The 24,716-nt window shown below is 36.7% G+C and overlaps 1 protein-coding gene across 1 annotated transcript; it reads right to left on the reverse strand.

Moving 5' to 3' along the window:
- Positions 1-623: 623 nt before the first annotated feature.
- Positions 624-15,968, reverse strand: limd2 (LIM domain containing 2). The gene is made up of 4 exons (XM_052546858.1): positions 15,726-15,968; positions 5,436-5,480; positions 4,925-5,061; positions 624-4,449 (listed from the first exon to the last, which is right to left on the reverse strand). Exons 1-4 carry the CDS (start codon positions 15,726-15,728, stop codon positions 4,290-4,292), a joined length of 345 nt encoding a protein of 114 aa, XP_052402818.1. The 5' UTR covers positions 15,729-15,968; the 3' UTR covers positions 624-4,289.
- Between the last annotated feature and the right edge of the window lie 8,748 nt (positions 15,969-24,716).

Consider the following 24,716-nt stretch of genomic DNA (forward strand, 5'->3'; position numbering starts at 1 on the left):
TGCTCGGTGACGTGCCGCGCACACATTCATGACGTGGGAGTCAGACGTGAGCTAGCAAAGGTGAGGTGATGCATTTAACCATAGACAGTATTTAACACATGCACACCATAACTCTTCATGCCGAATATTTCTTAGTGTGATTTGTTTTGGGGCTTACGGGTCCAGCATTTATTTACAACATTCACGTGACTTTTTTTTTAACAAAAATGAAAGCGCTGACAGTCGCGAGACAAACTAAATTATCCACATATTCGTTTCTCTCTGCTGTCTGTTATATCTATTTGCTGGACTTTCTTGATATTTTAAAGAACATATTTTAGTCTTTTTTTATCATCACTTAATAAAACCATTGAGAATTGTTTTCCGTACAGTTTTTTGGAAGTTTTTGCTGTCCGTGTTTGTAATTTTTATTTTTCTAAATATGTAAAAAAATAAAAAAAAAAGTTAGTTATTTTCGTAAATCAATTATAAAAAAGAAAAGTTAACTTTTTATATTTTATATAACATTTTCATTTTATTTCTTCACTGTAAGGAAACACCAACATATTTATTTTTTTACTCCAAAGGTGTGTAAAAAAAACAAGAAATATGAGGAGAAAAGGACGAGTCAACAACGTGGAAAGTGAAAGAAAGCAAAATTACATTTTATTATAAACTGTTGTAGCAGTTGAACTAGAGGGCTGATAAAAGTATTTAAGACAAAAATAAACCTGATGGGGGACAGAAAAGACAAGTAAAGAGCCAAGACCTCCTTCTGCTTTAAGGCCACCTTGTTCCACTGATCAAGTTTTAGATATAGAGTAATACACTTTGCGTACATTTGTTTACATCTTTTCTCACTCTAAGTATGCAGACAGTGTAAACAGCATTTAAAAATAATCTTTTTGAACCTTAAATATCCATACATTTACAAAGACACACTCACATTTCAAGAACTACAAATCCATTGGAAAAGAGCAAAGAAGAGTGTACCTTTTACCTGTTTGTTCTGTAGTTTATAAAAGACAGCAAGTGTTTGCAGGATATTGTGTCATTTGTACCTTGTCTTACTGTGTGCAAACACAAATAACGTAAAACACAGTGATTTGTGTCTGTGGAAAGTTTGTTCCAAATTTAAAATCACATTTGGTCAGAAAAGAAAATGCATTGTAAATAAGTCCAAATCATTTACAGGTGCAACATTTTCAGAAAGTAACGATGTTGATTATAAAATTTTAAAAAGCTGATGAATTTGGGGGGAAAACTCATAAGCTGGAAAGAACTTGTTCAAGGATCTGAAGCAAAAATGCAACAAAAATGATAAGGCTTAATATGAAAAAAATAATTTCTGTTCCTGCCAAGAGCTTTCATTGATTCATCTAAACCTCGCAATGCATTTTAATTTCACTGTCATCTTAAATCCATGCATACACAGGGACTTTTGTGACGTTCAAGTTGTTTAAAATATTTGGATGATTTTCAATGGCTTAGCAAGTCTAAATGGAGAATCTCCTCAAACATAAAAAAAACAAAAGGCCATTGCACTGGAAGGCAGACACAACAAACACAAGCTACTATCATAGCAATAAAACTAAGGCAAAACTATTTACAAATCACTTCGTTATGGCATTTAATAAAGGGATCATGAACTGAGAAATCCAATTTCCCTTGATCTTTTGACATATAACAGGTCACTGTACTATAAAAACGTCCTTTAAGTTTCAAAACTCAAAAATGTCTTGTTAGTTTAAAAACAGCTTTTATTTAAACCAAGGCCAGAAAACAACTCGTTGTGGAATGTGCCACTTTATGATGTAATAGTGTGGCTAAGCACCGCCTCCGTAAAAGATCATCAACGCCTGCTTCAACATCACTACCTCTTTAGCCACGCCCACTGTTACTCACACTTGTTGTTGAAGGAGAAAAAATTGCCTACTAGAGAGAACCAAACAGAGGATTACTGATGACATTACAAGATTACAAGAAAAATAGCCTTCTTTGCAATCCTAACTTATTTAGATCGAGTGGGAGCGCTGTTGCGTTATGCCGTGAATCAATTTCTCTTTCATGTCAGAATCGGCGCGAATGCTTGTACGTCAGAAATGGCAGTTCATGACCCCTTTAACAAATACAGAAATATCAGAATAGCTTTACCATGTTACACTATAAAAGCAAAAAGCAATATTAAAACACAGAGGCATTTCATTCATTAAAAGAAACAACATGATGGCATTAATGATGTTTGTACACAAATACATTAACCACCGGAGAGGTCACAGCTTATGGCCACAGTGACAATTCACAAGTCACAGTTTCACGCTGACATGTGCATATAAAACCTGGGATGAAAGTGTTCATTTAGATGTACAGTACCCCCTTTTTACTCAACCTCTTGCTAACTGTTTGTCAATTTAGAGTTAAAAGTGATTAATGATAAACTGGCTAGGGGTGACACTGTTGTATCATAACACATCCATATTCCTGAGCAATGCTTCGGAGCCACACAGTTACATATGTACTCAAAGTCCCACGAAACCCCATCACAGACACAGAGAAGCCCACAGGAAACAGCTGAAAATCTATGTGATGACAGGAAGTGGTGGAGGGTGGGGGGAGACAACGGTGCAAAGCATCAGATATGTAATTTCCTCTGAGATCTAGTTCCCTGTGAATATCTTAATTTGTCAAACAAGCTTGGTCCCATGCAGCAAGTATAAAGTACAGTGCATCACAGTACATTCACTCTGCTAAGTGGTACTTATGTACAAATGCCTTTGCAAGAAATCACTGAGCAACAATATGAAAAAAAAAAAAAAATTGCAGTGCAGTCTGCTTAAAAATTTGACTAAAATAACACATAAGGTATATTTATTTTGATAAAATTAGCATAGATATTACTATATGGCATTAAAAGATGGCCAAGAATAAACAACATTAGGTAAAATAAGAAATATCATCCAAAACACTAGATGGCGCCAGAGAGATGGCTGATATAAGACTAAATGTAAAAAGTTTAAATCTTAATTTGTAATCAGATTAACTCGGAGTGATTAATATTCGGTAAAGGGAATATAAACTCAAATACTATAAGCAAATATTGTTTACACAACTACATTTGGTAAAAGATACCGATTCTTAAAGGGATAGTTCACCCAAAAATGAAAATTCTGTCATTAATTACTCACCCTAATGTCACATAAGACCTTCATAAGACCTTCATTCATCTTCAAACACAAATTAAGATATTTCTGATGAAATCCGAGAGCTTTCTGACCCTGCAGACAGCAAGGGAACTACCACATTCAAGGCCCAGAAACGTAGTAAAAACATTGTTAAAACAGTTCATGTGACATATGTGGTTCAAATGTTGCTTTTTTTTTTCCACAATGTTTCTGTGCCTTAATGTGGTAGCTCCCTTGAATGAAGGTTTTGCGGGTTTGGAGCAAAATGAGGGTAAGTAATTAATGACAGAATATTCAATTTTGCGTGAACTATCCCTTTAACAAGAACGATATTGTCCAATTAGATCACAGAGGCCTGTCTTACAGTATCTGTCAAATACCAATTCTTAATGTTCAAAGAATATAAAAAAAGGGATGAAAAAATGAATGAAAAAGGGAGTTCTTTACAGTATTATGTACCCCGTAGATTCTCAGATAAAATACCCTGCGCTAGCAAAGCAGACAAAATAAAAGACTAAGGCTGTTAAGCCATTAATTCTGAAAACAGTACCAACTGCTGTAACTGAAGTGAGGGACAAAAATCAATCATAAAGCAAAACATTTAAGTTCACCATGTACATAAAGACTGCTGTATAATATTGATGCAACAACCCAAAATATTTACCTGAGTGTATAATCTAAACCATCTTGAAAGCTCTTATGACAGAAAATCAACTGATACTAGTGCTGCCAGACAGGATCGTAATCATGCTAGTAAGTGAATCAACCCACCTATAAGGATACAAAGATTTTGGTCACAATCAACTAACTGTTCACTCCATAACACTAAAAAAAAAAAAAAAAAAAAAAAAAAGACAAACACAAAATGCTAAATAAACTAAACAGAGAAGGAAAAGGGTGGGATAAAGAAAAAAAGAAAATCAAACAAAAAAGGGAAGCTATTCGACCCTATCACATGGTGGTATATCTGTGATTGTGGTGTTATACCAAGAAAGCCTGGCTCAACTGCTTGTTGGCTGTGTAAGTGTGTTTGTGTGGATGTGTGTGTTTGTTGACGAGGGCAGAGTATATAAAGGGTCGTCATCACTGGCCAGAGGAGGGGATATGTGCTTTGGAAATCACTGAGGATTATGCCGTCTTGGTGATGCTCTCTGCATCCTTGGAGGCCCAGAGCTCCTTGTGCTGCTTGCGTCCGAAGCCCTCGTCATAGTTCCCTTTACTCTTGAAGAGCTGCTGGAAGTGTGGTTTGCAGTAGAACTCCCCCGCCAGTGCTGCATAGGACCCCAGACTACAGAGCGCAGAAGCCAAGAGATAACGTTAGAAATACAGGAAAAATAACAAATGCTTTACTGCATTAAATTGACAGTCATGCGACAAATCTTTTGTAACATTATAAATGTCTCAAAGCTGTTCTTTTGAACTTTCTATTAGAAAAAAAAAGTATATTTTCCTCACCAAATCAGCATATTAGAATGATTTCTGAAGGATTATGTGACACTGAAGACTGAAGTAACGGCTGCTGAAAATTCAGCTTTGCCATCAACAGGAAAAATCATCATTTTAAAACATATTCAAATAGAAAGCAGTTGTTTTAAAATGATAATAAGATTTCACAATTTTACTGTTTGTGCTGTATTTTTGATCAGATACATGCACCCTTGGTGAGAAAATGGATTTCTTTCGAAAGAAGACTGTACAAGGCGCGTTTAACTGCTCTCGTTTTTGGTGTTTCCTCAGGCTATGCTGGTGAGGAAGTGACTAACCTGAGTTTGGTGTTGCAATGCTTGCAGCAGAAGCACGAGTTATGGAAGATGAGGTTGTTGGCCACCAATCTCTCCATCGGATAAACAGTCTTCTCACATGATGCACACGTCTCCTTCTGTGTCTTGAAACTGAAAGACTGGTAGGAAGCACAGGTAAAACACTGGTTTTTCAATCGAAGAACAGATCAAAATATCACTTAATGACTTCAGAAATACTTACATTAAGGTACTTCATTTTTGGAGCTTCATCGGTCCTATCTTAATGTTTTATAAAGTAAATACTCTATCACCACATATTTCCGTTTTATTATGCATACATTTCATGTTTTAATCATTAGATTTATTATAAAATAATATGTATAAGATAATAAATGGTTTTGCACATTGAATTTAGTTCAAAACCCCATGGAGGAACAAAACGGATTGATTTACTGCACAAAAAAAGAGTGTTAAGATAGGATTGAAAAAAAAGAAGAAGAGACGAGAAGGATTTGAACATAAAGTGGCATACCTTAGAACGCTGAACGGGCTTGTCATCAGATGTCTTCCTGTTATCCTGCAAACAAAAAGCAAAAAAGAAAAGAAAAATGAAGCCAGTGGTCCTAAGATTGTCACATCATCCATCCAACATCACTACTGTTCTTTTCACCTGACTAACTCCAAAAATGTTCCTTTCCAACCACTTCCTCCAGTCTCTTCTATAGCCCTCCATCAGGCCATATGCTCTTACAAGCACCTTTTTTCTGTGTATCCACTAGGGGTGTCACGATTCTCCAAATCCTCGATTCGATTGCATTTTCGATTCTAAGGTCACGGTTCGATTCGATTCTCGATTTTTACATTTATTCTCTTTAAAGCACAGATTGTCATTTTTCAAACTAGACTTTTATGTAATATAATATCTGACCTTTGTTTGCAATGTACCACATTACACTGTCAAATTTAAAACTTTTATTAACAACATAATGTAACAATAACTTATATCTTTAGTCAATTGAAAACTTAAAATAAACTGCCATCCAGTTTCTCTTTTGTAAGTGCAGTCACAAAAGATGACATTCAAGTTCATAACAAAACAAACAAAAACAATAAAAAATGACTAAACTAACCTTCAAATATTACGATGTATCTATTTAAAAGATTAAAGATAAAACGCTTGTTAAACACTTCACTGTCATTCATTAAGATTTATATATATATATATATATATATATATATATATATATATATATTATGTATGTATGTACAGTATGTGTGTGTGTGTGTGTGTGTGTGTGTGTGTGTGTGTGTGTGTGCATCATTACAGTCTGTAAAATATGTGTATCTCTTATTACAGGACTCCAATCACTAGCAATCAGAAGAATTCCAGTTAATCAAGTATCTACAAAAGATCTACTCTATAAACAATGCATTAAATTACATTAAAGACAAAAATAAATTAAACAAGCAAAAGAAATGATTACTCGCATGTATCTGGTCCACTGATGAAGTCATGGGTCAAGTCAAGTGAGTTATTACTCATTTTCTAACAGGCGTCGAATACTGACTTTAGGAAAAGGGGAATAACCAATGACATTTGAGATAACAACTAAAACAGCAAGCCCCGCCCCACGACTGACAAAAATAAAATTGTTTGCGCGAGCAGAGGTGAGATGATCGAGCGCGAGGATGTGGGGAATGAGCATGCGCGCGCGAGGGCTTTTATTGCGCGCGAGGGCTTTTATTGCGGGCAGAGTACATGTCACGCGCGCGCGAGAGTTTGAAATGAGCTCGCGGGCTCCCGTTTCTTCGCATCCGATTGAGTTTTCCTCTCGCGGAAGCCATATAGCGCGCGCGCGCCAGCATCAGTTGAATGCTCGGTTATTTTTGTCATTTATTTGCCGTCATACAACATGGGGGCGTGGCAGCATCGACGATTCCATTTTTTAATTCGAAGTTCGAGACTGTGACTTAATTTCGATCGATTTCGATTTAAAATCGAAATCGTGACACCACTAGTATCCACACACATAAATGCATGAAAAAGAATCAATGAAGCCTGGTGAACGTTTCGAACTCAATCAACCTTTGAAATAAAGACCCTCCTCACACACATGCTTTCAGTTTCAGCCAGTCTAAAGCTACAAAATGACATTACATAACACAAGCCCATGTCCCACGGTCAACTCTGCACCAAATATTTGGTAGCGCTTAAAATCAAAACAGCTGCCAGCCTGAACAGGGCACCAAATTATGCACAGGAGAGATTGGGAACTTAAGAACCAAGCCTTTATGATGGATTTCAGACTAAATGCTATTGACAGGGTCCGGGTTTGGGACACACCTGCACAATACTGAAGCAGCAACAAAATACTCTGAAAACAGTCTAAAATGTTAATGCAGTGCAGTCTAAGAATCATCTGCTGAACCGACAGGTTTTTATGTAACTGCTCAGGTCTGTCAGAAAGCCAAGAGCAGCTCTCCACCTCCACTACAGCATCTATACTCATCTCTTTCATGGAAAGCTTGAACAGCAAACAAATCTGCTGGTATAACGGCACACACTTATGCCCACTGTTGGTGTATTCTCTAGTAGTAAAAAATAAATAAAAGAAGGAGTAATATTATTTTCTTGTCTCAGACAGGCAGAGCAAGTATCAGTAATGACCATTATAACACACCAGACATCCATTAACACCACTTTTCACAAATAACAGTCATTATCGAGACGGACTTCATGCTCTCAACTCCTATACTATCAAAGCCCGGAAATGAGATTACAACCTCTCAGCCTCAACATGATAATATTTGCTTAAAAACAGAATCAGAGAAAAAACATTATCAGTATCAGCTACTAACAAATTCTCTTGAAATACTGCATCTTTTCATTAATTATTTGCTTAGGATTATCCACTTCATTTTTCAATGCGAAAGTGAGCTAATTTGTGATTCATTGGCTGCAAAGTGCAGTAAAAGTTCAAACTATTTTGTCGGACAGTTACTGATCAAAATAACACACACGGAAAAAGGATAATATTAAAAACGAATAGTTTATGGGCAAATCTGATTTGATTTAGTCAAACAACCACTGATTTAAAAATTTTTACTTTTGTTTTTAACACTCAAAAACAAGTTTTTGTAAAACAATAATTTATATTAGGAATGAAACGATTCACTCAACTCACGATTCGATTCTTGATTTTGATTTCATGATTCGATTTAAATCGCTTTGGATAAAACCACCAAAATTTAAATAGAATGTAAATGTAAATAACAAAACTAAACTGAAATTTTAAAACAAGCCCCAAATCAAATAAAAAAAAGTAACACAAATAAAATAAATCTCTTCATATAAACAAAATAAGGCTTTGCCTGTGCTTTTTCCATTTAAAATTAAAGGCAACCACTGCATTTAAATCATAATACAAACAAAGATGCTGCACACATGCAACATGAGCAGTTTTTAATCTAAATTAAATCATTTTGAAATGGTTTGACTTCGGTTTTGTGAAACCATACATAAAAATATCTACATGAGATGCAGATTCACTCTGCCAGCAGGTGGCGCTTAAAGTGTTTCCTTGGTTTCTGCTGTAAACGTAGTGGTCCTGTACTTATGAAGTCTAATCTGCATTATACTGTACAAAGGAAAGATGAAGAGAAAAAATACCATCTAAACTTTTGTAAAGACAGTAAGTTCCCCTCAAACATGCATTCATTTAAACTCCTACCCCTAAATGAATCACGATTTGTTTAGCATTGCAACAGAGTGCATTCCACGCACTGTAACGGTAACAAACAATCACATAGCACAATTCCAAGCATTGTAAACCGTAATGGCGACGCTTTGAATCCACCTGGCATCCTAGTTTTCCTCATTTACTTTGTACTTTGTGATCAACAAATAAGGGCTTCACGATAAATCGCATGTGATTGTCATGCGCATCTCGTCAGTAAAGCTGGTTCTGGAGTAATAGTGCCAGAAAATCTCCATCACGTGCTTTCAGATGGAAATTATTCAGATGCATTTACTACACAGAGCTGTAGATCAGTGACAAGCTACTCAATATCGCGTTCATTAGATTAATCACATTTGATTATGAATGCGATATTGTGAAGCTTGTCAGTCTTTTTATTAATGCCATTTATGTCTTTGTTAATAAAGTACATAGCACTAGTCAACTAAATCAATGTAAAATGGCAAAGATGAATGCACTTTTGAAGGTTGAATGTAAGGGAAATTTAATTTTGGAATTTATGTGGTGTAATGTAATAATGTTGTTCATGTTCATGATTAAATTTTATTGCTGTAATTAATTTATAGCATTAACAAGATGACCCGTTGAATTCATGTTGGAAGCAATGACTGATAAATGTATTTTTAGTCCAGTACCTGTATATGAGATTAGTATTGACCAAGTTCAGAGGCTTCATATGTGGATCAACTTACTATGTTATGTATTTTCATCAGTTTCAACATGAAAAATGTTGAAAAACTTTCATATTGATTCAATGGATTTATTCCATTTTGAGAAAAAAAAGTATCAAATATTTATTGCATGTATGCATGCATGTATGTGTTTTCTCCCGTTTTTCGTAATTCTTTAGATCACACGCAATAATACCAACAACATTTTTGATTTCATTCCAGTTTTGCTGTGAAAAAGATGCTTTCAATAGATCTGCAATGCACTTTCAAAGCATGTGTCACAAAGGGAAGTGCAATGTGTATATGCACTGGCTTGTGAAGTGTATTATTATACAATATATAATGTGGTCATCCCCTAGAAGTCAATAAAGAAAGAACCATTTACTATGTATTGGCCAGTGCTTAGCAGTAAAACGAGAAGCCAACATGATTCAACTTCAGATCTGATAAAGTCACAACACACCCTGAGTGCAAGACAACCCTCAGCCCACTTCCTGTTTCAGAACGTTTGTGTAACATTTTTGTTTACGAGCCATTTACATATTTGTGTGAACTGTATTTAAAATCAAAGAAAATCAAAAACACCATTTACATTTAAAGAAAATGGTGCAAAAGGAGCCATTTTCTGTTACTCTATTTCTATTACTACTACAAAAAAAACAAAAAAAAGTTTTAGGCACTTTCTGTCTTCTAGTTAGCAAAAGTGCAATAAAATAATGCCACAAACTAATAAATCCAAAACAAAGATGCTCCGGTCAGTCACAGTTGAAATGGTGTCAAAAACGGGATTAGAGATGTGTGAGTGTGTTATTACACACATAATAGAAGCACACAAAGTAATGGAGCAGGGTACTATCTCAGCGTGTGCCATCTGTCCCTTTTTGCCTTATTTGTACATAAGATGGAGAAAAACGCACTCTCTCAGCACACACATACAGATAGCACTGCTGCCCAACCGTCTGCACTGTAGCAGGAAGGAGTGATGACACATCTTCTTCCTGTGCTCTGCTCTGATGCACTTTATGATGATGGGGTCCAATCCACCTTCCCTAGAGACCCTCAAAAGTCAGTCATCAGCTGACCTGCAAACTGAGACACACCTTGAGTGCTGTATGTACAGTATGCCATATATGCAGTCATAAGACCCTGAAGATCACTGCATTACAGTTTACAGAATCTCTGTGTTTCACAATAACACTCTCAGAAAAGAAAAAAAAAACACCATGTTCTCCCTTGTTTCAAAATACTGCATTGCGTGTAAATGTCATTTAAAAGAAATAAATGCAACCACGCCATTAGATATAAAGTAATCATTGAGGTGTGGAATAATATATATATATATATATATATATATATATATATATATATATATATATATATATATATATATATATATATATATATATATATATATATATATATATAATATTTGTAGTAGGACGGGTGTTTTGGACATTATAAAATAAAATAAAAATACAATTATTTCAAAAATTTGAACAGTATTTAGAATATTTAAAATTACATTATGACCTAGGGGTGGCACGGTTCACTGATAAAAAATAAAAAAATAAAAATAAAAATAAAATCGTTCGGTTCACCACACACGGTTTGGCACACGCTGGGACCGCGGTTCAACCTAAATCTGACAAAGCATCTGTAATATGGTTTGCTATAAATAACATGTAGGCCTAAAACAAACAGGGTTCAGCTAATATGGGTTTCTGTTGATGGATGTGTACTCTGGCTTCCCAAACATTACAACAACAGCGATGAAGGGAGAAAAAAAAATCCTGCACAAATCATTCACTTTTGTTCAACGCAAATCCCGTATTCTGGAATATGAGCAGTCATTTAATCCGTCATAACCCGGGTGGTGATATCACGCGTTCACAGATGAGATCTGAACAGCACACGTTAATATAGGTTTAAACTAAACTAATTTAAGCTTTGTCAGTTTAAACATTGAAACGCATTTGTGCTTGCACGCAGTGAGAAGATTTGTGCGTGCGCTCATCCAAAGCGCGCAAACCTGCGCCTCAGAACGCACGCAAATATTAAGCTCTGTCTTAAGTATTGCGTTTAAATGGACAAATTCAGACAAAAATATGGTCAATATGCTTGTCTTGGTAAGTATACTACAGCAGACATAGCATGTATTTACATAATATGTATTTATTTGTGCTGTTGCTTGTAGTTGGATAGAATATTCTTCTTTTTTTTTATTAGTTTTTTCCATAAACATAGCACATACTGAACTGTAGTGAAACGGTGACTCTAAAACCATGAAACAAACCGAACCGTGAAAATGTTGAACTGTTCCACCCCTAATATGGCCCAGTTCATATACATATTTGAACCTTTGCTCCTTCCTCAGACACTGACAGATTTGTGATGCCCTGCCGTTACCAAAAGTCAGTATTTTACTTTCTCTCTCACAGCCACAAGCGGTGCAAACACAACATTCCCTCTCCATTACTCTTCCTCTCTGGTACCTGACCGCAGACTGTCTTTTAATCTTATTAACTGGACAAAATCCCATCAGCTGCAGAAGTTCAGTCGACTGAGGAGGCAACAACCATCATGTGGTCACCAACTCACACAACCTCTGTTCGCCTTGTGTCTAATGCATCCTGTGATCATTCAAACAACTTTCAGATGTGATCTGGGATGCAGAGGACCAAATTGCATTTGTAGTACAACTGCAAAATCCCACAGAATATCGTCAGTATGCCTGACCAACATGCGGTGACATGCCTATTAGATGACAGTTAATATTAGGTGTAAAAGCCAATCTAATTTGGGCGACCACTTGTGGATGGATCCTCTGGAATACTAGGTAAAAACAGGGCAACCTAAAAAGTGAACCTTTTGGCTGATGTCCTTTTTGCCACAATTTGCCATGTTAACAATTCCCAAAAGAACAAGAGAACGGAGTCATGTTTACAAGACAAAACTCCTGGCAAAACAGATAAGACATTCAAGCAACCCTGAGGGAGTCTGGCTGGCCTCCATGAATGAGAAGAAATGTTGTAAAAGATGCTGGAGCGCCCATTTTTGCAAACGTCAAGCTATGACTGAAAATGAAATTAACCTTCAGGCACCAAAACACATACATTAATTAATTAGAGTTAGACTTCCTCCACTAGTGCCTATACTGCATTCAGTTTAGATAGATAAGTCACACAAGATACAAACAAAATGCAAATACTCATAGCCTTCGCCTGCCAATTACTCTTTGGATCTACAGATGTATGACATGTTGCATTTGTTTTAAATGAAGGCTTCAGTTTGGCTTAGTCAAATTTCTACCTCATGTTTTGTTTTGTCCCATCATTAGGCCTATTTCCTGGGCTTTAACTGCTTCTACAACCAATATATTTCTCATTTCCGTAAGTCAGAACTGACTGAACACTTGCTGAGATCAGAAAGACCTTGTGTCAGACTGTGAAAGTAGTTGCCTAAGTGTGCAGAAAACACTAGTGTTTAAACACTTCTAAAGAAGAATCTGAAATAATGTGTTGAGCTGCAGACAGGAGCTGATACTGGACTCTACAAATGGATGTGAAACTTTAAATGTGTTGAGGCAGAAAAACAATCTGAAGACACCTGCTCAGTATGTTTTAAAGAGATTGTTTATGGGTAGGGTTGAAGAGAAACAGTCTAATGCTTCATTTGACTCCAGAGCACACCTCTGACCAAGAGAAAGTGCACGGTGTACAATTTCACCTGTTAAAGCTGAAGTGGCGCCACTAGAACACAACTGCAAAAAGTCTTTACTTAGATTGGTACTGCTAGGACACATCCCTTTTTTTAAGCCTTTCAAACCAGTTCAGACGGAGTTCGAAACTTGATCTAGGCACTTTGTCATACATCACAAAACACAGCCATCATCATCTAACATACCGTGATCTCATCACACTAAATGGAGTGCCTTTTGCAATCAGAAATCATGAAACATACCCGACAGAATTGCCAAGAGACACTGCTCTGTTCAATGGGATTTGACAAACAATGAGGGGTGGCCAACCTCTTGTCTTTTGCCTTTTCATAGGACATTTCACACACTCATTTTCACACTGGAAAGCTATTTTACCAACGGAAAAAAAAGTGCTACAAAAGAGCCCAAGAGGTGTCTAACGTGACTTGTCTCATGTTGCGTCAAACTAAATGCCAGTAAGAGCTTGAAAGGCCAAACATATAGTAATAACTGACACTAAAATCCCGGCATTTACATAAAAAATACATTTTACAAATTTCACATACATGAACCAATATTGAAGTCAAAGAAGTTCTGCTGGGACACCACAGATAACCACTACCCTGACTACAGCTAGTCACTCAGTGGAAAGTTCTATTTAGGCCTTTGGAGCGAGCCTAATTTCTTATTTTTCTCCATATAAGGAGATATTTTTTGTGAGTAAAAACGGGTTCCATTATCACTCTGCAGAGGCTGTCCCAGAGTCCTTGTTGGCATAATTTCATTAGCATGAAGATCTAAGAATAGTCAAGAGACTTAGAGGAGACCATGGACTAGAACCTCAGTGTGTGACTCAGCTCAAACATGAACAATTACTGATGCCCAGCATGCAAAAACACTGTACAAAAGAAAACACTGCATTTGATGCTAGACTTGAACAGACTTGAATGAATCAACACACCTATGCCCATGATTAAATAATCTGATGTTTTTATGAATGAGATTTTGAAAAGGAAAAAAAGAAAAACTCCACTATGGATGTTTTCTTGCAGCCTCTCACAAAAATACCTTTAAGCTCCTGCAATTTCAATGCCTGAAATGCCTACACGGTGTGTGTGTGTGTGTGTTTGGGTGCGTGTGTGTGTTTGTATATGTGTGTATATATATATATATATATATATATATATATATATATATATATATATATATATATATATATATATATATATATATATATGAACGTTGACGCCGCAGGCTGTCATCTCCACATGAATATTCCGTGTATACTATCTTTGGGGCTTAGTTTCACCCAAAAACCCTGAGGAACTCCAGCAAAAAAGATTGACACCTCTAATTAAAGAAGGCATCATTAAAAAGCAACACTCCAAAAGAGATCACATTTAATTTTATCTCATCTTCTTAAGCATTTGCAATCTCTCAAGCATATCGTTTGCTGAAACGCATTTTCCTTGTGCTGCTGAATGCCCAATGGACCCAATTTAACTGAGAACGTACATATGTTTGATAAGACAATCCACTGCCAGATGGTGATCCCTAACCACAAAACACAGTGCCACTATCACTAATGACAGCAACCAAGAGTCCAAAAAAAAAAACTAAAGATGCTCTTCAACTTTGATTCAGTAGTGATATTTACTGTAAAACTGGGACTCTACTCTGGAGTATGCAGAATGGAAGAGTCAAAGTGGAAGTCAAAACATCTACATTTCCTCTCACAAAATAGCTTTTTAAAAGGGTTTTTTTTTTATTATTATTATTTTTTTGCTGATGCTTGGCAGGAGTTAAACAAACATGTTGCCATGACAACATTAGGCCGAGATTCACTGGTGTATATCAAAAACATTTACATAACTTTCCACATAAAACCTTTGCTTAGTCCTAGTCACTGCTTTCCATGATACAATGTCAAAATAAAGGATGTTGGTCTATTAAAGTTCTGGGTAAATTTGGGTTAAGGAGTAATTAATGTCAACGTCTCAATTAATAATGTCACACAAAGAAACAAACAGAATGTGAAACCTGAATACACTACAAGTCACTTTGTGTCTGCGAAATGAAGAAATGTAGAAGGGAACAGAGAGCAGAAAAGATGCATTAGAACACAGACATTCTGGGTTACGCAATTTTATGTAATCGAGCATCATATGCAAAAAAACAGCAAAAATGCACGGCCACACTGCGAGGATGTACGATAAATATTAAAATGTATTTATATTTAAATTAATTTAATGTAAATATTTACAAATTCAAACAAACCCCGTGTACGTTTACGACCGACTCGGTACGAAAGAACCGCTCCACCTTTCCGTGAACTAAACTGGGTCGACGGCTTTGTTTTTGGACGTTCTTACCTTTTCGGTCTTAATTTATCTGGAAACACTCATCTTCACACATGACAGCTCTGGACCCAGAAACCTAACGTTAGCCTCTCACAACACAGGTCTGATTGGTATTCATTTTCTGTATCCAATATCAACGCTCCCTTAAATAACATCTCTACAATAAGCAAATAATCTGAAATGATGGATTACTGCATCAGCAGTGAATTTCAGCCCAGTATTCTACATTAGCTCTTGATAGCTCTCTAGCTAGCGGACTCTGCACCTCACCACAATAGACGGCGAGGGGGTCGCTGGGTTCACTGGCTGCATCTGAATCAAAGCGGAGAAACTCACCATCTGGGTCTCCTTATCAGTCTGCTGAAGAGAAAGGGGGTGAGAGATCTGCTGGCAGGTCGAGCCGCTCACTGTGTGCCAGTCGGTTGAAATCTCATTCGTTTCCTCCGCTGGTCTAAACGATTGACTTCTCCGACTGAGCTAAAAGAAATGTACGTTACCAGTACACGCTGCGATCATGCGGGCAATCTAGAGCGCTTGACGTGCTCCCCCACCTCACGCTTTTCAACGGACGTTTTTTTTTCTTTCAGCTGTATGTCGCAAGCGATTGGACGCAGCTCCTCGCGCTCTCCTCCCACCTCAGAATTTCCGTTTATTTTCTGATGAGACTTTTGCAAGAAATAGCCGGATTTCGCCCATTTATTTTCCGCAGTTTTTATTAAATCGGTAGTGACTAATATATGAGGTAAATAGAGGCGATTAAACATTTTTGGCCATCATCATGTATATAACAAAACAATAAGAACACTTTGAAATAAATCATGTATATAACTATTCAGCTTCTTCGACTGACAGTCTGTACAACTTAATCAATAATATTGAAGGATTAGTAATTCTCAACGTCATGTCTTTCCAGTATGGTGCCCGTGAGGTGACATGGTCTGTTTCACTTAGTTTTGTCGTGGCCATAACATAATAACTCGCGCGGGACTATGATAATGTGTCGTTGGCACGAGATATTAATTTGAGGGAATGTCATATCAACTCGTGGGAACGTGATTATAATGACTCGTGACCACTAGATCCTTTTGTCCAGGTAAGGACATTCTTATGTCGTGGCCTTGAGATGCTATGTTTAGACAAATGACATTCATTTCTTGTGGCCATGAGTTCTTGTGTTGAGGGAACAATATATTTTTATAATTTCTCAATGAAACACTATAGTATTTATAATTACAGTCTAATTAGTCGAAATAAAAAGATATAATTACAGTCTAATTAGCCAAAATTAAATTAAATGTTACATATGTTACGTTTTTATATTATGCACTTTATGTAACATTTATTCATTATAAACTTCATTTGAATGCTGACTATCACACGTAATACAGTTTGGTAGCCAAGGCCTATGGTTAATAAAATAATTTCTTAATTCAGTCCCTCTCTGATAATCCAAAGCTGGTATGCTCAAACAGGTTTGTTTACATATTAAACTTGTGACCACAAGAAAAAATGTTGTTCCGCCAACATAAGAAGTCATGGCCACAAGAAATGGATGTCGTTCGCTCAACATCTCGAGGCCACGAGATAAGGATGTTGTATACCTCGGCAAAATGATCTCATGGCCACGACATAATATGCATTCTCACAAGTTAATATGATGTTCTCACAAATTAATATCTCATGCCCATGACATATCACGTTCCCATGAGTTATATTGCGGCCACGACAAAACTAAGGGAACTGACCAGGTCACATTCAGGCACCGTATTCCAGACCTCTATGGCTTTCTTTTCTTTGGAAATTTTAAGGAAAATTAGCAGAATCGTGCATAATCTTGTATATTTTTTTTCCATGCAATGACAGGGCTGTCAACCTTCAAAAATGACAAATGCCATCAAAGCCTTGTAAATCAGGACATGCAACTCTTGCAACAGTCTTCTGAAGTCATAGAAAAACAGAGAAGAACATAAAAGTTACATTAAAAATATTGGTAGATTTAGACCATTACATACTAATTTGTTACTAAAAATGTATTTAAAAATTAAAGAGCAAACTAACAGATCTTTGGTATATGGAGAGAGAGAGATAGGAACATGAAGACCTTATTAGTGATCAACTGTTAGTGAGGGGTGACTCTGGCTTATTGGAAACAGATGTTCAAGAGTCACATTTAATAGCAAAGGGAGGTACTGAGCATTTTAGTGTAGCATTCAAGAAAGTAATATAATGGGGAAAAAACTAAGTATCTACCATCTACTGGGAAGACACCAGCATTGCAGCTGGGAAATGAGGCTATATATAAAATGAAAGATTAAGATTTTTGTTTTGGTTCTTAAATGCCTCAAAACAACCTTAGTTTGGCCTGCATAACAGGTTATTTGGTCTATATGGAATCACCTATGGATTGTTAAACAGATGAGTTGGGCCAATTCAGTATGTTAATAAGAGACTGTAGTTGCACTTTTATTTTGGAAAAAAATTGGCACGTCATGCTTAAAGTTGTTCAAATCTACTGGGCAGAAAAATTTGAGACGACCTCATTGATGCTTAATTTGAATGCCTCTGAAAAAAATAAATATTCAGTTATAAATGAATTACAAAGTATATTGAAGTATACTTTACAATAAAATACTTCAATCTAATTACATTTGCCCATTTTGATGTAGGACAAAATATTTTGTCAGTCATATAAATGATTTAAGATGGTAGTGCAAGCAAATTTAGTTTTAAAGAAGAAGAAAAAAACCCTGCCACAACAAATTAGACAAGAAAATGTCCATTTGCAACAATTAATGGAGTGCTGATTGCTGCACACACATGCACATGCAAGCATTGTCAAGGTAATAATTGGTCAGACATACACTTCATCAAGAAAGTTACAAACACTTATAGAAGACAGTAATGGGAGTAGGGCATAGAGATGCTCTCTCCGGTTTAGAATTCACCCCAAGATGACTGCACATTCTCTGTAAAGAGCAGATGTATCTATACAATAGACAGTGATCAGCAATACTACAGAAGTCTATACCTTCTGAACACACAAAAAAAATCATGGACATGATTTGGATATGTTAAAGAGTCCAAAAAAAAATAGTCTTACCTTCTTTGTGGTCAAATATGACCAACATAGGAAATGAATGGAAATACAAAAAGAATATCAGGAGTGCAAAATAGACACCAATCAATAAAAGGAAAAAATACAAAAGGGGCTCGCTCTCACGTGCACACACAGAGAAATGAATTGACTGCAAGAGAATTGTGAGAATATGTGAAATCAATAAATGAAAAAAAAACTAAAGTCGTGCTTTCTCTCTCTCTCTCTCTCACACACACACACAAATAAACTGGTAAGACTGCATCAGAGGACATTTTTTTTTTGTTCTCCCAAGTTATTGAAATAAAATCAATAAATAGAAAAAATCCAAAAGAGATTCTCATTCTCTCTCTGTAACATTTATTGAAGTTCATTGAATAAAATATTAATAAAAAAATGTTTTTATAGGGTTTTGAATGATCACTTTTCATTCCTTATTTTGTTAGATTTTTTAATTATCAAATACTGAGTAACAAAAATGCTTTCTAGGTGTTCGTTTTCTAACAAGATTTTAATGTTTGACTGTAATCAATGTAAAACCTGATACTTATCTAACCAAAAATATCTAATGTCTAAACCTTGACAAAAAGTAATCTTTTAGAATGTCTAGATATAGATCTAAATGCAAAAACTAAATAAAGAAGAGATGAGGTCTAAAAAAAAAAAACTATGGGAATCCAAAAGCCTCTGTATACATCTATAGGGTGCTAATACAAGAGGTTACGCAACATTACACACATTCTTATTTATTTTTTAATGCCTCCAGATTGACAAATTCTCATGTCAAAAAATGGATTTTAATTGCTTTCACTATTTTAATGTGAAATATTGCATAGTAACTAAATAAAGAGCTAAAGAATATATTAATTCTAATGGAGAAAATAGCTCATTAAAATCGTATAAATATTGCATAGTATCATAAAATTCCCTAGAAATCATAAATAATAATAAAAAATATTATTGAACAAAATATATTACATTGGTTTTCCTGAAAAAAAAAAAGGTACATTTCAAGGCTTCGGTCACTTTTGACCGCAAAGGTAAGTGTGACTCCTAAACGAAGAGGGCCAGAGGGTTAAGAAGCTGATCACTTCCACTCCTAATGCCACATGTTGTCTCACAGCAGCCGCACACCTGATCATCCTCGTTGGCAGACACCCACCTGTCAAATAAACCAAGCATTAGATTCTCACACCATTACTGTGGAACTTTAATTCGGCATGGCAACATAATGATTAGCAGAGAAGGAGCAAGCTTTCTTCTCAACATTAGTAGGAGTGGATGCTGCAGCCATCTTGAGAACACAAGTGATATACACCTACAAAGAGAAAGTTTACTTGTATACGCCATCCAAACATGCACCCAAACAACTTATCTACATACATACAAATACACTAATCTCTTCTTGGAATCTGAATGCCTCGAGCTGAAACTGTAACTTGTCAATTTGTGTCCGGGCCTGTGAGCTTGGCATCAACTACAGGCACCTATGTTTGGAGGGAAATAAAAACCTTCAGACCTTATGACATCACAAGTGAACAGTACTCAAAGGACCTTGTCTTACCCATTGTCCTCAATGAAGGAGTATCTGGGGACAGCCCTTGTATCAGGGACCGAAGTAGCCACACAGCGGTCCACAAACACACAAAGAGGAACATGGTTATATGACCTCAGTATCAATGCGATCTTAAATAGTACTGGGTAGAAGGTCGCTCAAATCTCCAGTCATCTGTGAAGAAAGAATTTCAGCCCAGGTTCATAAGCACAGTATATTACAACCACATTATACCAACCAGTCATGAGCCTGAGGGAGAAAACCAAGAGTTCCTCCGCAATTACACTGCAAATGTTTTTCTAATCTTTCGGTTTAGGTGACTGAAGATAAAATCATCTATACATTCTCCATCCACACCCCAAAACTGGCTTCATCTGGTGGTCCTATTGTCAGAAGCATTGGTGCAGTAGTTGGAATTGAATGTCATTATCCAAAATAAGTGCTGATTTCATTCAGGATACTGGATGTGCTACCATCATAATAAAACAAAAAACTGATTTTGCAAATCAAACCTTACCAATGACGTGCTGCTGCCACACCCATGCAGTTCTGACTCAGAGATGAGCACTTGAGCAGAAGGATCCTCTCTAGTGGTGTTACAACCTCCCCGTGTAAAAGCAGAGGGCATTAGTAGTTGTCCAGTGCCAAAGAAGTCTTTCAACACTTGAATTCTCTCTGCACTGAGCTGCTACACTTTTGGCAGGGACAGAATGGCGCAAGTCAAAAGGAACATCTGGCTGCTTTGGTTCTTCTGGTATGCTTGGAAAACTCCATGTTAGCTTTGCTTCTGGACCCAGCAACGGCTCTTTTAACTGAACACCCAAAAGATCTTGAGAAGGCTCACCAAAGCCACTCCTAACTGGTGTCTGGACAGGAAACCTTACTGGTTCAAATAAAGGATTACTGGGGGTAAATCTCTGGGGAACCTGAGGGATCTTGTTTTCAATCCATTTAGGAGCTGAGGACTGTTTATGTACTGACTTTCCTTGCCATTGTGCTTCAGTCGAGCAAAATGCAAGCATAAACACAACTCCAAAACAAATGTGCCTCAACCCCATAATCCAAAACCTTCTGATCCTTAAAGCTGAATCTTGATCATTTCCTTTATGTATAGTAGTTAGATAAACTTGGTTCTACTTCTCTAACATCCATTGCCTGGACTTGTTAACTTACTTACACATCCTGCAACAGGTGAAAATCATTGAGTCATCATCAATTAAAGGGAACTGTGTTTTCTGTTCTTAAATTACATTTATAAACAACTTTGATTAATATTATCTTAGTAATTAAGTCAAAAGACTAAACTTGCCTAACTAATTCATGATTGTGCACTTTAATGATTGTGATTTTGCAGCAGCCACGCACCTGGTCAGAGTCATCTGCAGAAACCCACCTGCCAAACAAACAAACAGTAATTACTTATACAATCTCAATAGCAATAGTCTTACCCCTCAAAACATCTGGTCTTCAATTCATCGTATAGTCATTAAATGCAAAAAGGTTAATCTAGTTGTCATAAACTGCCAAGCACATTTTTTATTTTTACACATTAGTATTAGATTTATTTGTAAATTAAACATGAATTGTGCAAGTGAATCTTGACTAATGAAGAAAATGTAGATCAACCAATGATAAACCATTTCTCTGAAATAGCTCAAAGGTTCATCTCATGAATCTTCAGTTAGAAAGCATATACTGTATAGACAGAGGACAACACAAGAGTTACAAATTCAGAAAATTTGCGGATTTTCATCTTTGTGCCAATATTTCTTTTTCCTGTTCTATATCACAATGACATTGTAAAGGTTTTTATTATTATTGGTCAGACCACTAGTAAAAGTGTAACTGGGAATTCTGTCAAGTCTCTTTCAATCAATTTCCCACATACAGTAATGTATACATGTGTACTTGTGGATACATGGATTTATAAGCATATGGCATACTGTACAATACAGTAACTGTCATCCAAAATGTTGTTATAGTTTACATCAGAACATCCCTCCAGAGTACACTGTTATATCTCTTATCTGTAAATGACACAAGGACTTGGCATGTTCTGACATGAAATGTTCATTGACACATATTTATTTTTTTAGAGATGATCTAAGGATTTTGAGCAAGAGATTGGCTTTTGCAGGTAATCCATGGTGTGTTATTTGTACGAGTGGTTTTGAGAAATGCACTTACTGTTTTGCAAATGTCAAGAATGATTTGAGAAATGTACCAAAGCGACTGAGAAAAACTGTAACATAATTAACAAGCTTTCTGCTCAGGACTTGGGGTGGTTTCTGCAGCCACCTTCACTATGCATGTTATATAAACCTGCAAAGACAGTTGTTAGCACACTATGGAAGCAAATCCAATGGCATAACTTTGTTTTAAAAAGTGGGTGGGACAGGAGTGAGTCTATGTCAAGGCAGTCACCAGAACTGGTGAATTTAACAGTATTCGGGTGCCTAAAAATCCTGAATTTAGTTCTTACCTTGGATAGTGACTCAATACGAACCACTGTTCCTGACAATAGGACCACCATATGAAGCATCTTGTGGAGTGTAGTTGGAGAACATATAGACAAGCTCATTTTCAGTCACCTAAAGGGTTAAGCAGTGAAGTAGTTGCTCAAAGAAACCTACACACACACATAATGGAACCATAACAGCACTATTGGTGTGCCGCCACATGCATACAGTTCTGACTCAAAGATGAGCACTTGAGACGAAGGATCCTCTCTAGTTGTTACAACCTCCCAATGTAAAAGCAGGGGGCATTAGTAGTTGTCCAGTGCCAAAGAAGTCTTTCAACACTGGAATTCTCTCTGCACTGAGCTGCTACACTTTTGGCAGGGACATGGCGCAAGTTAAAAGGAACATCTGTGTAAGGGAAACAGGTCAATTTAGCTCAAAGGGAATCATTTAAGATTTTAAAGGGAATTTGAACAGAATCACTGTTTCACGGCTGTTCACGGAGACGCGCCTGCGATTCAGTGAACGAGCCGTTTAACATCAAATCTGCGCTGGATACTAATATCCAAACTATAGTGAAAACACTATCAATTAGCACAGTAACAAGATCGGCAGTTTAAGACATTAACTTGTAAGCACAAAACACAAGATACTTCTCTTTTCAATATGAATAAGGATTTATTAGATAAATCTAAGACATATAAACTAATCTAACACATAAACGCACGCACACACCCATTCACACAAGTTGCAGGAAGGTCGACAGTTAGGGAAAGATGAGTTTAAGAGAATGGAAATATGGAATCCCAAGTTAACAGCAATACGTTAAATTGCATAGACATGAACAACCATCAATCACGTAATTAGCGCTCGCATTGAGTTCCTCAATGGGGTTAAAATTGTATTAGATACACCAGCACAACAAATATCTGGGAATACGTTGCCTTCGTTTGCTGTGAAAGGGACTCCAGTTGAAAGGGGTATCCCGGTGTCGCTGATTGGCTGGAAGTTCAGTTGGCTGAAGTGACGTCTTGGGGAGCCCGTGCTTGGGCGTTGGCTGAAGCTGGAGTTGTGTGGCTGGTTGGAGTTCAAACGCGCAGACGAGGTCGACGTTACAAAACTTAACTCAGAACACGAAACTCTCAAACGGAAAAGAAAAGAAATAAAGTTTGACGAGACTAGGTTGTGTTCCTTCTCATTGTGGCATAGTAGCAGCAGGCAGGCACGCCGGAACCGCGCTCAAAGAACAATGATGACTAACCGCATGGCTAGATGCTACAAGCTAAAGCTAGGTAGCAAAGCTACAAGCTAAAAGCTAAGAGCAGGCATGACTAATAGCATGACTGATAGCACGAGCAAGGCTGGAACTAAAAGCAAGGCATGACTGATAGCACAAGCAATGCTAGAACTAAAAGCAAAATTTCATGGGGTCCAAAGTATTTAAACTTCCTTGTTGGCCACCCCTCAAATGTTGCCTTGACCAATCAGATATGGTCTTGAGTCTGGGGTATCATAAATCATTTGTTTATCTTACCAAGCATGTGGTTCTTGCCTCACAGGGTCTAATTTTGGACATGATTCCTATAACATGATTATGATATATTTTACAAATAAATGATTGTCAGGACAATATCAAGCAAGAAAATTCGATTATGTCAATACTAGACATGACTATGTATCCTATAGTTATCAAAAGACATACACAATAAGTGATTATACATGATAGTCAAATGTGTGGGTTACACATAAATGAATATGGAGTTAAGCAATGGAACGATTCATTTACAAGTCTTTTTGAGTTCATTCTGGTCCATATATAATGTATAAAAAGCAGTTTCTTTGCCATTCTCTGGCAAAGGGACTTTTCTGTGAAGACAAAGGTTTAAAGCCCTTCCCCCTTAGGAATTTCAGTCTGGTTTCACTGGCTGGGGGGGAAGTCAATGCAAGTATTTAACTTGATCTCCTGGGTTTACATGTGATGTCCAGCGTTGCATTCCAATCACGAACAATAAATTTGACAATCTCTTCTTCGAATTAAAATTGTCAATAATTGTTATATTGGTGTTAATGTTGAAAGCTGTTGTGTGAACAAGTTAGTTGGTTAGTTATCTTGCTTGGTTCTTGTGGCACTAGAACTGATTTATGACTTCCTGAGGAGTTCGGCTCTCGTTTCAATGCACACAGCTCTGATAGACTCTTTGATTTGTCTGGTTCGA

Source organism: Carassius gibelio, chromosome A3 (assembly GCF_023724105.1).
Source record: "Carassius gibelio isolate Cgi1373 ecotype wild population from Czech Republic chromosome A3, carGib1.2-hapl.c, whole genome shotgun sequence".
Classification (NCBI taxonomy): Eukaryota; Metazoa; Chordata; class Actinopteri; order Cypriniformes; family Cyprinidae; genus Carassius; species Carassius gibelio.